At 42.7% G+C, this 22846-nt stretch overlaps 1 protein-coding gene across 1 annotated transcript in view; it reads right to left on the bottom strand.

Annotated features, from left to right (window-relative positions):
* The window catches only part of LOC136387080 (cis-aconitate decarboxylase-like), a 38933-nt gene that overhangs the window by 8664 nt on the left and 7423 nt on the right, over positions 1-22846 (bottom strand). The window contains exons 3-4 of the mRNA XM_066358138.1: positions 1678-1839; positions 857-946 (exon numbers count right to left, since the gene is read on the bottom strand). Coding sequence (XP_066214235.1) covers positions 857-946; positions 1678-1839 — 252 coding nt within the window. The remainder of the gene's footprint in view (positions 1-856; positions 947-1677; positions 1840-22846) is intronic.

Here is a 22846-nt window from a genome sequence, read left to right as displayed (position 1 = left end):
CTTTCTCAGTAAATATTTGTTGAATGAATAAATGAATAAAAGGCTGGTTATTGGACAGAAAGTGGTACTGGCCACAACAAAAAGACTTGAAAAGGAATCGATTCTGGATATTGGCTTTTATGTAATCTGCTATCTACAATCAGAGTTCAGGGTTGAGAAACCTTAGAGGGCATTTCATTTAAATCATATCTTATTTCTTCTACTTCACAATTTATTTGGAAAGCATCCATTCTCTATTAAAACATGAAAACCACATAGGAGAGAGGGCGGACCACTTCCACTCTATGAATGTCAATAGTAAAATATGGGAGTTCGGCCCTGGCCGGTTGGCTCAGCGGTAGAGCGTCGGCCTAGCGTGCGGAGGACCCGGGTTCGATTCCCGGTCAGGGCACATAGGAGAAGCGCCCATTTGCTTCTCCACCCCTCCACCACGCCTTCCTCTCTGTCTCTCTCTTCCCCTCCCGCAGCCAAGGCTCCATTGGAGCAAAGATGGCCCGGGCGCTGGGGATGGCTCTGTGGCCTCTGCCCCAGGCGCTAGAGTGGCTCTGGTCGCAACATGGCGACGCCCAGGAGGGTCGCAACATGGCGACACCCAGGATGGGCAGAGCATCGCCCCCTGGTGGGCAGAGCGCCGCCCCATGGTGGGCATGCCGGGTGGATCCCGGTCGGGCACATGCGGGAGTCTGTCTGACTGTCTCTCCCTGTTTCCAGCTTCAGAAAAATGCAAAAAAAAAAAAATTAAAAAAAAAATAAATAAATAAAAAAATATGGGAGTTCGGTGATTTCTGCGGTATTTCCTGGCTCTGACAGTTACTATGCTTGTCTAACAGGTGAAAAGATACAGAAAGCTCCTTACAGCCACGCCGTTAACAAAAGCAGCATATGTCGGTGGGAGCCTGAAGGTGGGCTGATCCCAAACAGTGCTGGATATATTGGAACTGTAGATCTGGAACAAAAGAATAGCAATCAGGGAGCATAACATGCCAAGTTCCCATTTCTAGACTTTTTCTTCATCTTTGGAGGCATTACATTAGTAGTTCTTATTTGAACCCTTTATGCTACAGTAGATCAAAGCCTTAGTCATTGGAGTTTTCTCTTTTTTGTAGACCATATACAACTTTCTTCATGGAGTGAGAGAGATGCTATAGGTTGATCCCAGACCATGATTCATAAGTGCTCCAGGAAGTAGAATTTACTCTTATTTTACTCCTGGAGGGTAAATACTGGGGAAGGCGAACTGTTTATATCAAGCACATCCTTTGGAAAGTGAATGCTACATCTCCACAGGACACACTCATTCTCCACTCAGAATGCTGGTCCAGCCTTTCCTCCAGAGACTCACAAAGTCTTAGCATGACAGATCATCTAGGGTAGGTGCTGTTGCTTCTAAGAATCAGATAAAAAGTGCTTTCAGTCATGATTGTAATAAACTATGAGATATTACTAGTGTTTAGACTGGTCTTAAGATAATGACTTAGTAAGAGATACGGATGAATACAGAATCTCAGATAACAGAGCATAGAAAAGCATAAAATTGTACAACAATGCTACATACAGCAAGTACTATCTCTAAAATGAAGAGCAGAGCACTGGAACCACACACGGCTCTGGGTACACTCAGGAGCAGGCATATGTGCACATTTGCTTTTATCTCGAAAGTAGACATTGACTTCTTACTTTACTATATTCACTGGCTTTGTGAAACACTTCTGTGCTGTTTCCCAGGAACCCAATGCCCAGAGTATCCAGAATCATCCTCTTGCTCTTTTGGATGACATTATCTGTCAGGTGTCCCACTTTCAAGCCATGAATCACTCTGGCAAAACTTTCTGTGACAGACTGGAAAGAGAAGAGTGTTAGAACAGTGACATTCACTTTGTGTTTGCATACTTCCTTTATATATTATATATGAGAACCTGAGGTACTTTTAAGTGAAGAGTTTACTAGAAAGAACCCAGTTGATCAAATGAAGTTCAATTTTTAAAAAAATGATTTGTAGTGAGCATCATAAGGAAAAAGCACGTGGAAATACACAATAGGCAGTTTCTTTCCTCAGTCAGGTTGAGGACACAGACGAGCGAGCAGAGGATGACTGCAGTGTGTGGTCGGTGCTGGTGGAGGGAACCCAGAGAGTCAGCGGGGAGGCTGGGAAGGACATCTCGCCCATAAAGCAGGCACACCTGGGTGGGGCAGGAGTGCATTCAGACCGCTGGCAATAGCCATTTTAAGTTCGTGCCAGGTATTGTGCTAACCTTTTAAAATACAGTATCCATTTAACACCCACAAGTCTCTAGGTAGATATTTCTTGTCTTACTTTGCCGGTGAAGAGACCAAGACCAAGAAAGGTGAAATCACTAAGTTAACACGGGTTTTTCAATGATGGAATCTGAACACAAAGCCCTGTGGGTCTAATGCCAAAACTGGTGCAGCTAGTTAGTAAGCCCCTGTTTCTTGAAGTGTGGTCAGAGGAACTTCAGAAACACATGGGGTTCTTGTTGAAACTGAACATTTCTGGTCCCCACTCCAGACCTCCAGAATTAGACCCTCCTCAGCATTAGAAGCTTTGGAAGAACAGGACAGGATTCTATGTTTGCAATAAGATGTTCAGTGAGTGCATAGACAGAGACACAGAGATGCAATCAGTGACCAGCTGAAAGCTCTTCAACCTGTCTACTGACTACCCACATTTTCAGTCTCCAGATTATCGAGTCAGGAAAACACTGCCATGTTCAAAGTTCATGGTCTGGCCACATTTTATGTCTCTGAAGCTTTGTTAGAGAGGTGAATGATCTGGAGTGGGAGAAAGCAGGAGGGAGGTCGCTGGGGGGAGAGAAAGGCTGCTGGCTCAGAAGTTTCTGATTAAAAGAAGGAATAACAACAACTTTGATTTTCATCCTGCTAAAAATCTGGGGAAACATATTTAGAGACAGAGAGAGGGAAGGATGAAAGAGAACTGGTTTGATAATTGCCAAGTAAAACAATTTCTAGTACTGGTCGAATTCCTTGTTCTAAGGAAACTGCCTCTTTTCTTCTTTTATTTTTTATTTATTTTTATTTTTTATTTTTTTAATAATTTTATTTTTAATGGGGCGACATCAATAAATCAGGATACATATATTCAAAGATAACAACTCCAGGTTATCTTGTCATTCACTTATGTTGCATACCCATCACCCAAAGTCAGATTGTCCTCTGTCACCTTCTATCTAGTTTTCTTTGTGCCCCTCCCCTCCCCCTTCCCCTTTTCCTGTCCCTTTCCCCCCTCCCTCGGAAACCACCACACTCTTATCAATGTCTCTTAGTTTCACTTTTATGTCCCACCTACATATAGAATAATGCAGTTCCTGGTTTTCTCTGATTTACTTATTTCAATTCGTATAATGTTATGAAGATCCCACCATTTTGCTGTAAATGATCCGATGTCCTCATTTCTTATGGCTGAGTAGTATTCCATAGTGTATATGTGCCACATCTTCTTTATCCAGTCATCTATTGACGGGCTTTTTGGTTGTTTCCATGTCCTGGCCACTGTGAACAATGCTGCAATGAACATGGGGCTGCATGTGTCTTTACGTATCAATGTTTCTGAGGTTTTGGGATATATACCCAGTAGAGGGATTGCTGGGTCATAAGGTAGTTCTATTTTCAGTTTTTTGAGGAACCACCATACTTACTTCCATAATGGTTGCACTACTTTACATTCCCACCAACAGTGAATGAGGGTTCCTTTTGCTCCACAGCCTCTCCAACATTTGCTATTACCTGTCTTGTTAATAATAGCTAATCTAACAGGTGTGAGGTGGTATCTCATTGCAGTTTTGATTTGCATTTCTCTAATAACTAACGAAGATGAGCATCTTTTCATATATCTGTTGGCCATTTGTATTTCTTCCTGGGAGAAGTATCTGTTCGTGTCCTCTTCCCATTTTTTTATTGGATTATTTGTTTGTTTGTTGTTGAGTTTTATGAGTACTTTGTATATTGTGGATATTAGGCCCTTATCTGAGCTGTTGTTGGAAAATATCATTTCCCATTTAGTTGGCTGTCTGTTTATTTTGTTATCAGTTTCTCTTGCTGAGCAAAAACTTCTTAGTCTGATGTAGTCCCATTCATTAATTTCTGCCTTCACTTCTCTTGCCTGTGGAAACTGCCTCTTTTCAGCCTCTCATCACAGTTCCCGCAGGAGGAGGCATTTAGTGATGGGTTGTTCATCTCTTCAGGGTTCGATCTGACCTGGGGGTGCCCGATGGGAAGACGTGTAGTCCTGGGGAGCAGGTGTTGGTGCGGCGCCAGCATGAAGCCTGGAAGGTGATCGTGGCGATCATGCACATGACCCGTTGTGCTACTGACTTATGAAAGTAGGTGTTTATAAAAAGTGTGGGGTACAATGGAGATCCCCTGACAACCACACCCATGTCGCAAGAGCAAATGTCCTCTTCTTGGGCCCTAAAGAAGGGAACGTGAATAAATAAACATGCAGCTACCTAGCTGTCTGTAGACTTGTGCCCACCTATTTCTAAGATACTATGTTGGTCTTGACTTTCTCCTGCTATTTATATCTCTTTTTAGTAAAATACTGTGATAATGTATAAAATAAGGCAAAACATGCAGTCATTTAATCAATATTCGTAAGTTCTTACTATGATTCTGGCACTGTGCTAAGGTCTCTAGAATAGCAAACAAAACTGTAATGGTCCTTGCTGCAAACAGCTTATCTTCTCTGTGGGACTAAGGACAGTAAACAGATGATTAGAAATGCGATCTGGCAATGCCAAAATTGACATATAACAAGACCTAGGAGGTTAACATTCAATGAACTTAAAATGATTCATTTTCTTCCTAATTTTATACTACAGAATCATGTCTATTGTGGTAAAACAGTGATAGAAAACAGGATGCAGTTGATTAGATAGCCCCGAGGCTATGAGAAACAGTGAAGTGACATTTTTGAAGTAGAAGAAGGTAGTTCTTAAAAGGAGAGGGCAACCGAGGAAACGGAGAAATGAGGGGGTAAGCTAGAAAAGCAGTTTAAATAAAGCACATAAAATGTAACAATACCTTGAGCTTCATGGTCTAAAGAGGGACTTATCTCAGGAGTGAATCCAAGGAGTAAGTAGTTTTCTGTGTGATTGCCTTTTATACCCTTCACTCCTCTCCAACATTTTTTTTTGTTCTGACCCTAAAATTTCTACCATTTCAACACTTCCCAACTAAGCTTATTTTGAGGAACCATAAGTCTCCAGGGAGGTAATGACCACAAAGAAGAATAGGAGCCCTGATGTAATTAAGTCTAGAGTAACCAGGAAAATGATTAACTGCACACTGGCTTTGGGTGGGCCAGCATGTAGCTCTGCTAGTTGCTGCCTTTCCTCCCATTAGAACTCTCCTGCTTGGTTCGGAACTTTAGGGATGGTCTTTGGACATTAGTCCACCACATTTCCAGGCTGTTGACTTCCTGAAGAAAGCAACCTTTCGTTTCCACCCAACACTTGTTTCTCAAGTTTTGTCTTTCGAGCAGTGAGCAGTTGAACTTGGGATCTTCAGGAACACTATGTTAAAATTAGAAAAATGTTCACTCCTTTAAGCATTACACCTCTAAAAACTTATCCTAAGGAAATAAGCATGGATGTATGAAAAGGTTGGCAAAAAAAAAAAGATAATAAATTAAATAAAATTTATAGCCTTGCTTATACAGTTAAAAACTGGAAACAATCAGGTTCTGGTAAGATGATGGAGGAGGTAGATGTTGCACCCATCTCCTCTTATGACCACATAAAAGTTATCACTAAATTATAGAATAATCAATCTGGATAACCTTCTGAAGACTAGCTTAACAGAATCCTCTAACAAAGCCTGTAAAGAAGAAGCCGTGTTGAGACTGGTAGGAAGGGTGGAGGCGTGAAATGGGCTGGCCGTGTACTCAAGTGTGATGGGAGAGAATCCAGAGGGTTATCGCAACTGGAGAGTGTTGGGCGGATAAAATGTATTATGCTCACTTTGTTAAAGATAACACAAGGAGGCCGTCACCCAGGTGATATTAATGTGTGTTGGGGTGGGCTAAAGGCAAGCAGAATCCTTGTAGCCTTGGTTTTGGGATTAAGCCTGTCCCACCCTTTTTGATGTGGGGCGGTACAATCCAATCATGCCTCAGAGAAGTGACTTTGTAGTAGAGACTTCCCTATTTTGTATATTGGATTAAAGGTTGTGAAGCTACACTATAAAATAGGGGTACAACGGGAGCTTGGGCTCTTGGTTCCTGGGAGATTATCATTAGAAGAGAGAGCAGAGGAGAGCAGAGAAAGGCCACGTGGAGGAGACCAGGAGAAGCAACCAAGCTGGCAGAGTGCTGAGTGAGATGCCAGTTTGTGTAGAGTTTGTATCTGGGATAAGGAAGGAGATGGGGAACAGAGGTGAATAAGTCTGGTGAGCTAGAAACCTTTGATTCTAGGAAACTCGGATAAGTCATTAGCTTTGTGAGCACTGAATGTGACTAGGTTTTGGAGCCCAGTGTGTATTCTTACTTGCCCGCCGGGTGCAAGCTAGAATTAAAGATGACAGCCCATCAGTTTTTGGCTCCTTTGTTTCTTTACCGACTGTCCGAATCCAATGCGAACCTGCATGAGCCAGAAGGCTGCTGTGATAGTGGCCCTGGCCGTAGCTCCTGGCTTTACAGAGAGGTTCCCCCTGGAGATGCAAGAAGTCTCAGCCCTGTGCTGGGCTCCCCAGCCTGAAATGCCAGTGCCAGGAAGAGGAGGCCACATGTTTCGCTGTGAAAAGTCCAGGTGAGATGCAAGGCTGCTGGAAACTCAGGCATCCTCTTAAAGGGTCAGCACAAAGAGTTTTGCTTTCAGGTACTCACCTTGGGCTCTGGCAGAGGTACAGTGGCTTGGGTTGGGGGGGTGCCAGAGACATACAGAGGATAACGCTGGAGAGAGGGCCACCATTGTTCCTGTGTTGAGCCCTCACCCAACATGACCAAATCTGAATCTGCATTAGCCTGGCGACCTCTATTAGTTCTACCATGATGACTGCCTGAAATCTGGCCCCACCTCAAAAGTCCACATGCCCCAGGTGGGTGGCAGCTGGCCTCCATGTAATCTGAGACTTTTGCTGAGTGACTTCAGGCCCAGCACTGGTGTCAAATCTGAGTCTGTATTTACCCGGTTGTTGGGCAGATAAAATGTATTATGCTCACTTTGTTAAAAATAGCGCTGCCCATGTGAGGCCATCGCCCAGGTGATATTAATGTGTGTTGAGAATCCTTGTAGCCTGGAGCTGGGTTTTGGAATTAAGCCTTTCCCACCCTTTTTGATGTGGGGTGGTACAATCCAATCATGCCTCAGAGAAGTGACTTTGTATTAGAGACTTCCCTATTTTGTATATTGGATTAAAGGTTTTGGATCTACACTATAAAATGGGGGCAGAACGAGAGTTTGCTCTCTTGATTTCTGGGATGATTAGCATGAGAGAGCAGAGGGAGCAGAGCAGAGAGCAGAAAGAGGCCATGTGGCCAGGAGAAGCAGCCAAGATGGCGGAGTGTTGAATGAGAAGCCAGTTTGTGCAGAGTTTGTATCTGGGATAAGGAAGGAGATGGGGAACTGAGGAGAATAAGGCTGGTGAGCTAGAAACCTTTGATTCTAGGAAACTCGGATAAGTCAGTGGCTTTGTGAGCACTGAATGTGAGTGGGTTTTGGAGCCCAGTGTATTTTTTACTTGCCCGCCGGGTACAAGCTAGGATTAAAGAAAATGGCCTATCAGTGTTTGGCTCCATTGTTTCTTTACCGACTGTCAGAATCCAATGCGAACCTTCATGGGCCAGGCTGCTTTGATAGTGGTGGCCCTGGCCCCGGCTACTGGCTTTACACCGGTAAACAAGACTTGCCCCAGTTGTTGACTCTCTGAGACCCTGCCTCACCCAACTCACATTTTCCCCAGCTCTTTCAGTGGCTAAGCCTTACAGGCAGCAGCATGCAGGTCTCAGGCCTTAGGCCTTTTTTTTTTTAAAGTGTTTTGATTTTTTTTTTTTTATTAATTTTAATGGGGTGACATTGATAAATCATGGTACATATGTTCAGAGAAAACATCTCCAGGTTATTTTGACATTTGATTATGTTTCATACCCCTCACCGAAAGTCAAATTGTCTTCCGTCACCTTCTGTCTGGTTTTCTTTGTGCCCCTCCCCTCCCCCCACCCCTTTTTCTCCTCCCCCTTGTAATCATCACACTTGTGTTCATGTCTATGAGTCTCATTTTTATGTCCCATCTATGTATGGAATCATATTCGACAATATGTCTGATAAGGGCTTAATAACGAAAATTTATAAAGAAATTGTAAAACTCAACACTAGGAAGACAAACAATCCAATCCAAAAATGGGCAAAAGAAATGAATAGACACTTCTCTAAAGAGGACATACCGATGGCCAATAGGCATATGAAAAAATGCTCAACATCACTAATCATTAGAGAAATGCAAATTAAAACTACAATGAGATATCACCTCACACCAGTCAGAATGGTGTTCATCAACAAAACAACACAGAATAAGTGCTGGCCAGGCCTTAGGCCTTTTGTTGACAGACTGCAGGCCTGGTACTGGTGGCAGCCAAAACCCTTGGTTTGCTATGTACGTAGCCCCTCCATGTGCATGCAGGCCCAGCAAATGTGGATTGCTTTGTAGCTTCTAACAGGTAGCCCCAGGCCAGTTAGTGGCAACATCTGACATGACCTATACTAGGAGTCCCATCCAAGCCACCCCCAGACCAACACACCTCGTAGCTGGCTTCATACACAGCAAGGCACCATGCAATTAGCTCCACAAGCACACACACACAAAGGAATATCTCATCAGTCACCAGAGCCCACTGGGATGAATAGCACTCTGTAAGATTCTGTCATTGTGGCCAATCTACACACAGCCAGCATGAGGGTCAATGCCATGCACTGATGTGCCAACAGCAGTAAAGGCTCAGCAGGAGGGCACACACAACCCACAGGAGGAACACTCCTGGAGCACCTGGCTCAGGTGAACAAGACTGTGGCACTGGGCCCCCCAGAACACCTGTTACATAAGGACACCCCACTAAGACTGAGCAAGGAGAATGAGCAGATCTACATAATATATGGTAACAAATGCAGAGAGGCAGCTGTCAATGAAAAAATAACTTTCCAATCTATAAGAATTTTTATGAGTTTATTTGAGCCAAATTGTCAACAATTGCCAGGAAGTAAAGGCTCAACAGATTGAGAAAATGTTCCGCCAAAAGGCAGTTTCATCATTTATTTTATACACTAGGATCAAAGGGGAATTCACAAGGGGATTACATAAAATTGAATGGTGATAAATTAGGGAAGTGGGAGAAAGCAAAGAGGGGAAATCTCTGGGATTGTATAACAGTGAAAATGTATATATTGTCAAAACATTTACACAAGCAGGAGTAGGACAGTTAACAGTTAATAGTTTACATAACAATAACAATGAGAGGTCCATTGGCTTCTGTCTGATGGAGAAAGAAGATGACTTTACATTCCAAAGGCATCTTATCAGGTGCATTATCGATGCATTATCATAGATGCAAAAGACAGGAGACAGGCTTGAGTAAAAGCAAGCATTAACCTCTGTTTAGAGAAAGTTCTTCCCTAGGACATGACTACCCACCATAAACTGGTTTTAGTTAGAAAGGTTTGACTCAGTCTATTCTGAGTTTACTTTAGTTCCCTGAGTTCACATGGTCACTGTGTAGGTTTTCCCTGAGCTTGTCAAGTTCAGCTCCTGGCCACATCTTGATTTATTAAAAAAACTTTTTTTTTCAACCACACAGCCAAAATAGGGAGAAAAAGAAATATGTCTCAAATGAAAAAACAGGAGAAATCTCCAGAAAAGGAACTAAATAAGATGGAGGCAAGGAATCTGCCAGACAGTTTAAAACACTGGTTTTAAGGATGCTTTAAAGGACTTAGGGAAGGAGGGATAATGTTAGTGAGAATTTCAACAAAGAAATTTGTAAAGCCAGTAGGCAGGGCTACCATCACGACTGCCCGGCCCATGCAGGTTCGCATTGGATTTGGACAGTCGGTAAAGAAACAATGGAACCACAAACTGGTGCGCCATAATCTTTAATCCTAGCTTGCACCCGGCGGGCAAGTAAAAACATACACTGGGCTCCAAAACCCACTCACATTCAGTGCTCACAAAGCTAATGACTTATCCGAGTTTCCTAGAATCAAAGGTTTCTAGCTCACCAGCCTTATTCTCCTCAGTTCCCCATCTCCTTCCTTATCCTAGATACAAACTCTACACAAACTGGCATCTCACACAGCACTCTGCCATCTTGGCTGCTTTTCCTGGCCTACTCCACATGGCCTCCTTCTGCTCTCTGCTCTGCTCTCTCCTCTAATCTCAGGAACCAAGAGACCAAGCTCTTGATCTGCCCCCATTTTATAGTGTAGAAATCCAAACCTTTAATCCAATATACAAAACAGGGAAGTCTCTAAAACAAAGTCACTTCTCTGAGGCATGATTGGATTGTACCGCCCAACATCAAAAAGGGTAGGAAAGGCTTAATCCCAAAACCAAGCCCCAGGCTACAAGGATTCTGCCTGCCTTTAGCCCACCCCAACACACATTAATATCACCTGGGCGACAGTCTCCTCGTGGGCAGTGTCATCTTTAACAAAGTGAGCATAATACGTTTTATCTACCCAACAAAATTCTAATCATTAAGGTGATCAATTTTTTTTACAATGAAAAGGAGGACAAAAATAAATGGAAGAAAACAATATTGTAAATAAAAGAAACATTTTATTCATTGCAATAATAATACACTATAATATGATAAATGCATAATAAAAACATTTGTAATATTTTATATTGTAATTATGCTTACATGCCTATTAATTTTTAATAATAATTGTAAGAAAAAAGTACTCATTTAGATACAAATATGTCACATCACACACAATGAATCGACCCTGCATCAATCAAATATGGACATTACAGATTAGTCTTCCAATATCAAAAAGGAGGACATGTAGGAGGACACTTTTTGAGGGAGGATGAAACTTACAAAAGAAAGACTGTCCTCCCTAAAGGAGGATGATTGGTCACCTTATAATCATAATAGAAATTATTTTAAAAGAACCAGTCAGAAATTAAGAATACCTTAACTGAAATGAAGAATACACTGGAATGAATAAACAGCAGATTAGATGAAGCAGCGGATCGAATCAGTGATTTGAAAGATGAAGTAACAGAAAATACCCAAACTATAGCAATAGAAAGAAAAAGACTTTTTAAAATTAGGATAGTTTAAGGGACCCCTAAGACAACATCAAGCATACCAACACTTGCTTCATAGGGTATCAGAAGGAGAAGAGAGAGCACAAGGGACTGAAAACTTATTTGAGAAAATAATGGCTGGAAACACTCCTAAACTGGTAAAGAAAAAAGACATACAAGTCCAGGAAGTGCTGAGAATCTTAAAAAGGCCCACAATAAGACACATCATAATTGAGAAGCAATCAATGAACAATCAAAGTGCTGCAACTACAAGTTGATGCTTCTCATCTCTCTTTCTCTTCCTGTTTGTCTGTCTCTGTCTCTCTCACTAAAATAAAAAGCAAACAAATAAACAAACAAAACACCATGCCAGCTTATTTATCAACAGCAACTTTTTTTTTTTTTAACAGAGACAGAGAGACAGATAAGGACAGATAGACAGGAAGGGAGAGAGATGAGAAACATCAATTCTTTGTTTTGGCACCTTAGTTATTCATTGATTGTTTTCTCAGATATGCTTTGACTAGGGGGCTCCAACTGAGCCAGTGACCTTGGGCTCAAGCCAGTGACCTTGGGCTTCAATCCAGTGACCTTTGGGCTCAAATTAGCGACCATGGGCTCATGTCTATGATACCACATTCAAGCCAGTGACCCCATGCTCAAGCTGGTAAACCCGTGCTCAAACCGGATGAGCTCACACTGAAGCCAGCAACCTTGGGGTTTTCAACCTGGGTCCTCTGCATCCCAATGTGACACTCTATACACTGTGCCACCTCCTGGTCAGGCTCAATAGCAACATTTTAGGCCAGAATGGACTGACACAAAATATTCAAAGTGCTGAAAAGCAAGGACCTACAAACAATACAACTCTATTCAGCTTTCTATCATTTAAAATTGAAGGAGAAATAGAGAACTTCTCTGACAAGAAAAAGCTAAAGGACTTCATCACCACCAGGCTAGTATTACAAGAACTGTTAGGACTTCTTTAAAAACAAGGGATAAAAAGGAACCTGAACTAGGTTCTTTAAGAAGCTATACATAGAAACTAAGAGGACTCTTCAACCAAGGAACACTGAAGAAGCCACACCGAGACTGGTAGGAAAAGCGGAAACACGGAGAGGGCTGCCCAGCTCCTCGGAGTGAACGGCAGCAGAGAGAGACTCGGGTGGCGGGAAGTGAGTTTAGTAGAGGGGAAAGGGTCCTGAGCCCCAGGAACAAAGCCACAGCCTGCAGCCCCAGAGCCCAGAAGAGGCTTAAGGACAGTATTTAGCTGGAAACAAGTCAGGATACTGTTTGTGAGAGAGTCTGATTTCTCAGACCCAGGATCCTTCTTAAAGGGACCGCGCAGAACATCTCTCAAAAACAATCACCTGGGGCTCCTGAGGACGGGGGGAGAGAGGAGAGGACCACAGTAACAGGAAGAGAGTATAATCTAGGAGGCATAGGGAGAAACATTTTGGGAGATAGCCACCCTAACCCCTGGGACGAGTCACTCCCCAAAGCTGAAGTGAATATTTCCCCCGGAAACAGCAATACCAGCAAAGGGAAGAAGAGCAGCCAAACAAGCTCCCCCGCGGAATTCAGAGCAGAGTCGCATAGAAGGAGGGAGCTTTCGGGTCTACAGTAGTGAGTCTTAGGGTCCGAGCTGCAACGCCCCCACCCAGGCGGCTGAGGGCGCACCGGAGAGCGGGCGGCAGCGGGAGACAAAAGCGCAGTTCTGCTGGCAGGGGCGGAAGCCGGCTGGCCACTACTGGGCTCAGGTGTGAGCTCAATCTTGCCCGGCTGGGGAGAAGGGGGCGTGCAAAAGCGGTCAAGCTCAGCTGCTGGCAGCCTGTAATCCAGCCTCCGGGAGAAGGGCGGGAACCCCGGAAAGGGTGGAGACCAGGCCTGGAGCAAGGGCAGAGGAGCAAAGCCCTGCCCTGCCCTTGCAACCCAGACTTGCGGTCTGACTTGGTAGCCGGCTCCTCCCACAGGGCTGGAGCCAAAAGCCCAGAAGAGGCAGAGTTCTGCTACAGAGCTGAGCTTGGGCACACAGCCCTGCCTGGCAGTAGAGCCAAGGCTAGCAGCTGTTCCTTGAGTGGGATCCTCCTACAAGGGCAGGGCGAAAGCTCGGAAACAGGCGGAGACCCACAGCTGAGCAAAGGTGCTCGCCAGTGCCCTCAGGACGGAGCATAATGTCAAACACGGAGGCGGGGCCAAGGCCACCAACCCTTGAGCACCCAAGCACGTGATCACTGCCACTCCCGTGAAGAGAAAATGCGGAGGCAGAGAAATACAACACAAATAAACCAAGAGAAATCCCCAGAAAAGAACCTAAGTGAATCAGATATAACCAAATTACCAGATGCAGAGTTTAAAATAATGATTGTTAGGATGCTCAAAGATATTAGAACAACCATAGATGGCCATTACGAAAATCTAAATAAAGAGATAACAAATATAAAAAAGGACATTGAAATAATAAAAAAAGAATCAGTCAGAAATGACAAATACAATATCTGAAATAAAGAATACAATGGAAGGAATTAAAAGCAGGATGGATGAAGCAGAGAATCGAATCAGTGAGTTAGAGGACACAATAAATAAAGGCACGAAAGCAGAGCAGAAAAAAGAAAAGAGACTCAAAAAGTCTGAGGAAACTCTAAGAGAGCTTTGTGACAACATGAAGAGAAATAACATCCGCATCATAGGGGTTCCTGAAGAAGAAGAGAAAGAACAAGGGATAGAGACTTTGTTCAAGCATATTATAGCGGAAAACTTCCCCCAATTAAGGCAGGAAAACATTTCACATGTTCAGGAAGCACAGAGAACTCCATTAAGGAGAAACCCAAAGAAACCAACACCAAGACACATCATAATTAAAGTACCAAAGCTAAAAGATAAAGAGAAAATATTAAAAGCTGCTAAAGAAAAAAACACTATCACATACAAAGGAGCCCCCATAAGGATGACTTCTGACTTCTCAACAGAAACACTTGAGGCCAGAAGGGAATGGCAAGAAATATTCAAAGTAATGCAGAACAAGAACCTACAACCAAGACTACTTTATCGAGCAAGGCTATCATTTAAAATTGAAGGAGAAATAAAAAGCTTTACAGATAAAAAAAAAAAAACTCAAGGATTTCACTGCAACCAAACCAAGGCTGCAAGAAGTGCTAAGGGACCTGTTGTAAACAGATCAAAGGAAAAAAAGAATATAGCAAAAGAGGAATACAGTTTTAAAGAAAAAAATGGCAATAAACAATTACATATAAGTAATAACCTTAAATGTTAATGGATTAAATGATCTGATCAAGAGACAAAGGGTAGCTGCGTGGATAAGAAAACAGGACCCATACATATGCTGTCTACAAGAGACACACCTTAAATCAAAAGATGCACACAGACTGAAGATAAAAGGATGGAAAAAAATATTTCACGCAAATGGAAATGAAAAAAAAAGCTGGGGTAACAGTACTTATATCAGACAAAATGGATTTTAAAACAAAGACCATAGTTAGAGATAAAGAAGGTCACTACATAATGATAAAGGCAGCAATCCAAAAGGAAGATATAACCATTATAAATATCTACGCACCTAATATAGGAGCACCTAAATATATAAAGCAGACTTTGATGGACTTAAAGGGCGAGATCAACAGCAATACTATAATAGTAGGGATTTCAATACCCCCTTGTTGGTCAAATAAGATCCTTGAAAGTGACAATGGTACCCACTTCACTGGTTCAGCGGTGAGGCAATGGGCTCAAAAGCTGGGGGTGGACTGGAAGTACCATGTTCCCTACCACCCCTAGGCTGCTGGTATCATTGAGCGTTATAATGGACTCTTAAAGCAGGGACTGCGACAGGAGGTGGGCACCGGCTCTCTTACTGGATGGACACGCCGCTTATGGACAGTACTTCGGATTTTGAATGAGCGACCTCGACGGGGAAGCCCAGCTCCAGTAGAGGCCCTCCTGCATCGGACAGCTGCCCCTATTCAGTTGCAGATACACACCAAGGACATTTTACTCAAGCCAGGTTTCAGACAGCAGGGCAACGTGCTCTTGCCTGCTCCAACAGCCCTTCTTAAAGGACAACGGCTTCAATGGACTTGGCCCTGGACTGTACAGGCCCCCCATCTGAGATGGGTGGCCTTGTTGGCACCATGGGGAAAGGGGTTAGAGGTGGACCTCCAGTTAACTCCTTGGGCAACCAGCACCTGGCCACCTAAGGTAGAAGTGTATTATCCCTTGAGTGCTCAAGGGGACAGCATTTTGAAGGGCACCTTTGTAATTTCTTTATGGCCAATAATGAGTTCCCCTATTTTACTACACATAGAACCAGCAGATGCTGGTGTATTGGCCAATAAGGTTTGGTATGCCCGCTCAGGGCGGCCTCTGGTGTCTGCTGTCTGCAGACAAAACTCTGGCCTGTATTCTGCCAGAGGGAAAAGATTTGCCTCTCTTGGTGCCACTGACAGCTCTCTCATTTTGCCCATAGTTTTTGATCTGTTAATCCTATTGCTGTAGTTGGTACTATTTCTGTTTATGCAATGTATCCTACTCCTTGCACAGTGACCATCATGAAAGATGCCTGTGGTTTAGATTGTAAAGCGAGCAAAAGGGGTGGAATGTTGGTCAAATAAGTTTGTAAATATGATATATATGTTTGCTCGCTTGTGACTTATAGTAGGTGTGGGGGACAGGCTATAAGCAGGCCAGGTTGTTGTAGCCTGAGGTTTGGTTTTGGGACTAAGCTTTTCCCCACACCCTTGACTGATTGTATGATCTGGGTGGTGCACTCTCATGAGGAATCCAATTATGCCTTGGATAAGTGACTTTGTATTGGAGACTTCCTTGTTTGTATATTGGATTAAGGGATTTTGGTTTTCTACACTATAAAGTGGGACAGACCAGGAGCTTGGACACACAGTTCCTGCTATCACAATTGCAGGGGCTCCCCTGATCCCTTGCCCTTCATGGGAAGAGCTGGTTTTCTGCTTTTCCCTTATCTTCTTTTGTGGTTTGCCTGTCTTGGTGAGACACCAATAAATAGGATGGCCCCCCATCCTCTGACTCCGCCATTTCTTTATCGTCTGCCCGAATCCAATGGGAACCTGCATGTGAATGGCCACGATGGTGGCTCCTGGCCTTACACCCCTTAACATCATTAGATAGATCCTCAAGAAAGAAAATTAACAAAGAAACAGCAGACTTAAAGGACATATTAGATCAACTCGATTTAATAGATATCTTCAGAACCTTTCACCCTAAAACAGCAGAATATACATTCTTTTCAAGCGCTCATGGTACATTCTCTAGAATAGACCACATGTTAGGGCACAAAAGCGGGCTCAACAAATTTAAGAAGATTGAAATCATATCGAGCACTTTCTCTGATCACAATGGCATTAAACTAGAAATCAACCACAATAGAAAAATTGAAAAACATACAAACACTTGGAAACTAAATAGCACGTTATTAAACAATGAATGGGTTAACATTGAGATCAAAGAAGAAATTTAAAAATTCCTAGAAACAAATGATAATGAGCATACATCAACTCAAAATTTATGGGACACAGCAAAAGCAGTCCTGAGAGGGAAGTTTATAGCATTACAGGCATACCTCAAGAAGCTAGAAAAAGCTCAAATAAACAACTTAACCCTGCATCTAAAAGAACTAGAAAAAAGCCCTGGCCGGTTGGCTCAGAGGTAGAGCGTCAGCCTAGCGTGCGGAGGACCTGGGTTCGATTCCCGGCCAGGGCACACAGGAGAAGCGCCCATTTGCTTCTCCACCCCCCGCCGCGCTTTCCTCTCTGTCTCTCTCTTCCCCTCCCGCAGCCAAGGCTCCATTTGAGCAAACATGGCCCGGGCGCTGGGGATGGCTCTGTGGCCTCTGCCCCAGGCGCTAGAGTGGCTCTGGTCGCAACATGGCGACGCCCCGGAGGGGCAGAGCATCGCCCCCTGGTGGGCAGAGCGTCGCCCCATGGTGGGCGTGCCGGGTGGATCCCGGTCGGGCGCATGCGGGAGTCTGTCTGACTGTCTCTCCCTGTTTCCAGCTTCAGAAAAAAAAACCAAAAAAAAAAAACAAAAAAAAAAACAACTAAAAGAACTAGAAAAAGAACAGCAAGTAAAACCCAGAGCTAGTAGAAGGAAGGAAATAATAAAGATCAGAGCAGAAATAAATGACATAGAGGCTAAAGAAACAATACAGAGGATCAATGAAACCAGGAGCTGGTTCTTTGAAAAGGTAAACAAGATCGATGAACCTTTAACGAGACTCACCAAGAAAAAAAGAGAGAGGACTCAAATAAAATTAGAAACGAGAGTGGAGAAATAACAACTGACACAACAGAAATACAAAATATTGTAAGAAAATACTATGAAGAACTGTACGCCAAAAGACTAGACAACCTAGATGAAATGGACAAATTCATTGAATCATATAATCTTCCAAACCTGCATCTTAAAATAGGAATCCAAGCTCAGCCAATTTTTATTCCATGTTCAAAGCACAAGGCATTTCTGAATTGTAGACGTTAGGTATAATAGCTGTATAAAGAGAAGCCTTATAGATATATACTAATTCTAAAATCACTTAAGCTACAGTCAAATTATACACATGTAGAAGCTGTCTTTCACTACACTCAACAAATCTTGTATTCAGAGACAAAAGAGAAAAAGAAAGCAAGAAAAATTGTGGGACATACTCCAAAATGCTTTGTAAGGAGCTATACAAGCAGAAAGCATGATAATTTCTCAAGTCCTGTGGTTCGTTGAATAATTCTTATCACAAACAGTGCTTTTATTGTTTCCACTTTGGTGGAGAACAATTTATACTGTAGAGCCCTGTAAATGATATGGGCAAGCTCCCTACCTTTAAAAGTAGTGGTAGCCTCATCCCCATTCTATCATGAGGCAATGAGTCAGTAAGATAAAATGTGACCAAGGTCATATAACCAGTTTCCTTTCTTTATCACTAACTAACTGGAACACATGCAGCAGAAGTCCAACTGTTTCAGCAACTTCCAAATACATCCAAAAGAACAGAACATCTCATGGATAAATTATTTAAATTGCTCAAAAGGCCTCAAATGCATGAGATTATATATGCTTTGGGAAGCAATGTAGTTAAGAAAATGGTCAATAGGGCTTGACTCCCAAAGATGGATTCCTATTCCCTTTGTTATGGGGCTTTCACCTCTTTGTGCCTCAGTTTTCCCATCTGTAAAATGCGGAAAATAATAGCACCTATCTCAGGGGGCTGCTGTGGTGACAAATGTGGTACATGTAAAGCACTCTGCCAGGCCCAGAGTAAGTCTATGAGTGGTGGCTATTATATTTTCTCAGCACAAAAACATTTTAATGTACTATCTCTAAAAGCCTTTTCCAGGTACAGTTAACAGGTCCTTTAATCAATTATATTTTTGGGGCATTTTATGCATTTCCCTCTTATTAAAAAGTTCAGGCCCTGGCCTGTTGGCTCAGTGGTAGAGTGTCGGCCTGGCGTGCAGAAGTCCCGGGTTTGATTCCCGGCCAGGGCACACAGGAGAAGCGCCCATCTGCTTCTCCACCTCTCCCCCTCTCCTTCCTCTCTGTCTCTCTCTTCCCCTCCCGCAGCGAGGCTCTACTGGAGCAAAGATGGCCCGGGCGCTGGGGATGGCTCCTAGTCCTCTGCCCCAGGCACTAGAGTGGCTCTGGTCGCAACAGAGCGATGCCCCAGAGGGGCAGAGCATCGCCCCCTGGTGGGCGTGCCAGGTGGATCCCGGTCGGGCGCATGCAGGAGTCTGACTGTCTCTCCCCGTTTCCAGCTTCAGAAAAATACAAAAAAAAAAAAAAAAAAGTCCAACTAAACTGTGCAAAATGTTTTATTATTTCATTCATTTTTGCCAGGAGAATAGAGGAGATAAGCTACTCATCACCACCTATGGGTAAAGATTTTCATGAGTAACAGTTTGGGCCTAAGGTTGGTTGTTCCAGAAGTACATGTTATAAATTGACACCTATAAAACAGAGCAGTGATTTTCAACCTTTATCATCTCATGGCACAGATAAACTAATTACTAAAATTCTGTGGCACATCAAAAAACAAATATTTTTTTTGTCAATCTCACACACAATAAAAGATATAATTTTGATTCATTCACACTGGACAGCTACCGTTGTGTTGGCTATTGTCAATTTTTTATTTGGTCATCTAACAGAGGGCAGTATCACTGACTATATAGTCAGGTACTGCATGTTCTAAAAATTCTTGTGGCACACTGGTTGAAAATCGCTGAAGTAGAACATTACTGAAATGTCTCAATGAAAATAATTTCTATCATTTAGACACTGATGCAATCATCAAATACTGCCATAAATTTGAAACTTACCTGATATCGTTGCTACTTGAACTAATGTCCCATTTTCCTTCCAGTGATTATCATCAATTCCTTCAAAAAAGCAGGCAGCCTCTTGACTACACCAGAATGGGGCATTCATTTCAGGTCGGAGACGAGGAAATGTGCAGTTTCCCAGTTGGAAAAGTTCATACCATTCCATTGTGTAGTTCTTGCCAGTTAAAGTACTCTTGAATCCAATGGCATCATGCATAATATTCTCTGTGAAGATCATACACATATAAAAAGTACTCGTGAAGCAACCACTGGTCCAGGAAGCAGAGGGAGAAAATGTGATACGTCCCAACTGCCTATCAACTAGAACCTCTGTTCCTTCTTCCATGTTGCTATTTTCCTGTCCACTCGGTGGCTCCTCAAATTCCAGGCCCTCATCTACTCTGGTCACTGCAGCTCCTCTCAGATAGGAAGGATGTATGCTGTGTGGACATGATCACAATCTCCTTACAGCTTAGAATGAGTGTGAGAAGCCTCCATGCCACTGTCTCGGGAAGGAACTCTCATGTACCTCCCGGGGGATGAGAGAGGTTCGAATGGTGAACTAATCTAGGAAAAACGCGTTCAACACTGCATTCAAATGAAGGGTTTCCTGCTTGCCTTGCCCGTTCCTCTGAACCTGCTCCCTTCTGAATTTCTAGGGGCTGGGTATAGGAATGAGGTTTAGATTCAGAATATTAAAAGGGTTGCGAGCAAATGCACTTGTTATTGTCAGGATCACAAAACTTGGTATTTTTTTTTATTTATTTTAAATACACTAAGAGGAAAACCAATAAACATGATCTAAAATATTCCATCAAATCCACTTAATAATGACATAATATAATTAACTAAACCTGTAAGATCAAGACACACACTTACCAAGTGTGCCAGGAAGTCTCCATATTTAAATTCCCATACTGGGGCTTGTAACCGAAAGACTTCAATGACATCATCACCCTTCATAACTGGCATAGGTGAGCCGGTTGGACAGAAGTGTACTGAGCTTGACAGTAAGGATCTGGAGCCGGACGGAAGGAAAAGCATCTAACAAAGAAAAACCCATCAATTTAGGATGTTTCTTCTTGCACATTTTAAAATCCAAAATTTAATTTCACTGTCAATAACATTTTTAGAGAAACCATTCGAAACTTAGCCCATAAAGTATAAATATACATTTTATTTCTTATCCTGTGAAAAAACTCCAACAGTGTCTTTAACAGCAAATGATACATTAAAAGCATGTTGATAACAGCATGCTTCCCTGTTCTGTTTCCCTCATACCACGGTGAGAATTCTAAAGATGGGGACCAAATCTTAAAATGTTTACAGCTCCAGATCTTATTTAGTAGACAAACGTTTACTGAATAAAGGAATAGTTTTCAAATGAAACTTAATTTACCAAACAATCCATATACTAAGATTATTCAAAGATAATTATGATGAAATAGAATGTTTTCTATTTTCTTATGAATTAACCAATATTCCTCAAACCAATATTTATTGAGGATCTATGTGTAGAACACTATACTAGGAAAGAGGGAAAGAAAAATTATCATGCTGTTTCCTTCCTCGAGGAACTTTGGGTGGGGCTGGGAAGACACTGAACAATGAAATGAGGCCCAGGCAGGTTGGCTCAGTGGTAGAGTGTTGGCCCAGAGTGTGGATGTCCCAGGTTCGATTCCTGGCACACGGAAGAAGTGCCCATCTGCTTCTCTACCCTTCCCCCTCTTCTTTCTCTCTCTTCCCTTCCCACAGCCAAGGCTCCACTGGAGCAAAGCTGGCCCAGATGCTGAGGATGGCTCCATGGCCTCCGCCTCAAACTTTAGAATGGCTCTGGTTGCAATTGAGCAACGGCCCATGTGGGCAGAGCATCGCCCCCTGGTGGGCATGCCAAGTGAATCCCAGTCAGGCACATGCAGGAGTCTCTCTGCCTCCCTGCTTCTCACTTCAGAAAAATACAAAACAAAACAGGACAAAAACAAACAAAAAGAAACAAACAATAAAATGAAGTGTGGTAGTAGATGTTAAACCAAAGAAATATACAGAGTCCTTTGGACACAAGAGGGAGAAATCATTTTTCCCTGTGCGAGATGGGAGAGAAAACACTAAGTATTATAAGAGAGGCACAACATGCTGGAAGAGTCTCTGGTAGGTGAAAAAGTCTGGCCTTCAGGCTTCAAGGCAGAAGTGGTGAGAGGAGAGGTAGGTAGCAGCACCCATTGAATCCTACACCTGGGAGTGTTGAACCGAGCAGTGAGCTTAAAGGATTTTAAATAGCAGATCTGATATGACTGAATATACCAGGGGTCGGGAACCTATGGGCTCGCAAGCCAGATGTGGCTCTTTTGATGGCTGCATCTGGCTCGCAGAGAAATCTTTAATAAAAAATAAATAACGTTAAAAATATAAAACATTCTCATGTATTACAATCCATTCATTTCCTACCGCTCATGTTCATGGTTGCCGGTGGCTGGAGCCAATCACAGCTGTCCTCTGGGACAGCACCAAATTTTTATTGGATAATGCATAATGTACACGGGCCGTTGTATGGCTCTCACAGAATTACATTTTAAAATATGTGGCGTTCATGGCTCTCTCAGCCAAAAAGTTTCCCGACCCCTGGAATATACTATAAAAGAAATCTTATTTTATAAATTAGAAGATGGTTGGGGGAGAGAGGCCAAATTAAGGTTGACACATCAGTTTTAGGAGGTTACTTCAGTAATGCAATAAGAAAAGAAAGTGGCCATGGCAGGAGGGCTGTAGTTGAACTCAGTTCAACACTTACTGGTCATCTTCCACATTAGACACACAAGAGAAACCAAGAGACAAAAGCTACTTATATCTGTCCTCTAAGAATCCAAGATCCCAATCCTAATGTATCAATAAAAATTCCTATTTCATTTAGGTTAAACTCTTGATATTAGCCAATAATAGTAGCAACCTTCAGAAAGTTTACAAGATTTAGGTATACCTACCTGTTTTAAGTAACAGGTGCTTACCTGGTTTAAACAAAGGCATAACTATGTCTGTTTCACCTGCCCACAGCAAAATCTATTTAAGGTCAAAGGTCATTCCAAATGCATAATTTAAGTGTGAACTTAATAAATTTTCTTATATTCAGTTGAGGGGATCAGATGGTGGCACATACTTAATATTTCAAACTTTTAAACAAACATAATAAGTCATACTGAATATCCTGCTCT

This window comes from Saccopteryx leptura, unplaced genomic scaffold, assembly GCF_036850995.1.
Source record: "Saccopteryx leptura isolate mSacLep1 unplaced genomic scaffold, mSacLep1_pri_phased_curated manual_scaffold_67, whole genome shotgun sequence".
NCBI lineage: Eukaryota > Metazoa > Chordata > Mammalia > Chiroptera > Emballonuridae > Saccopteryx > Saccopteryx leptura.
This window is presented reverse-complemented; position numbering and strand designations above follow the sequence as displayed.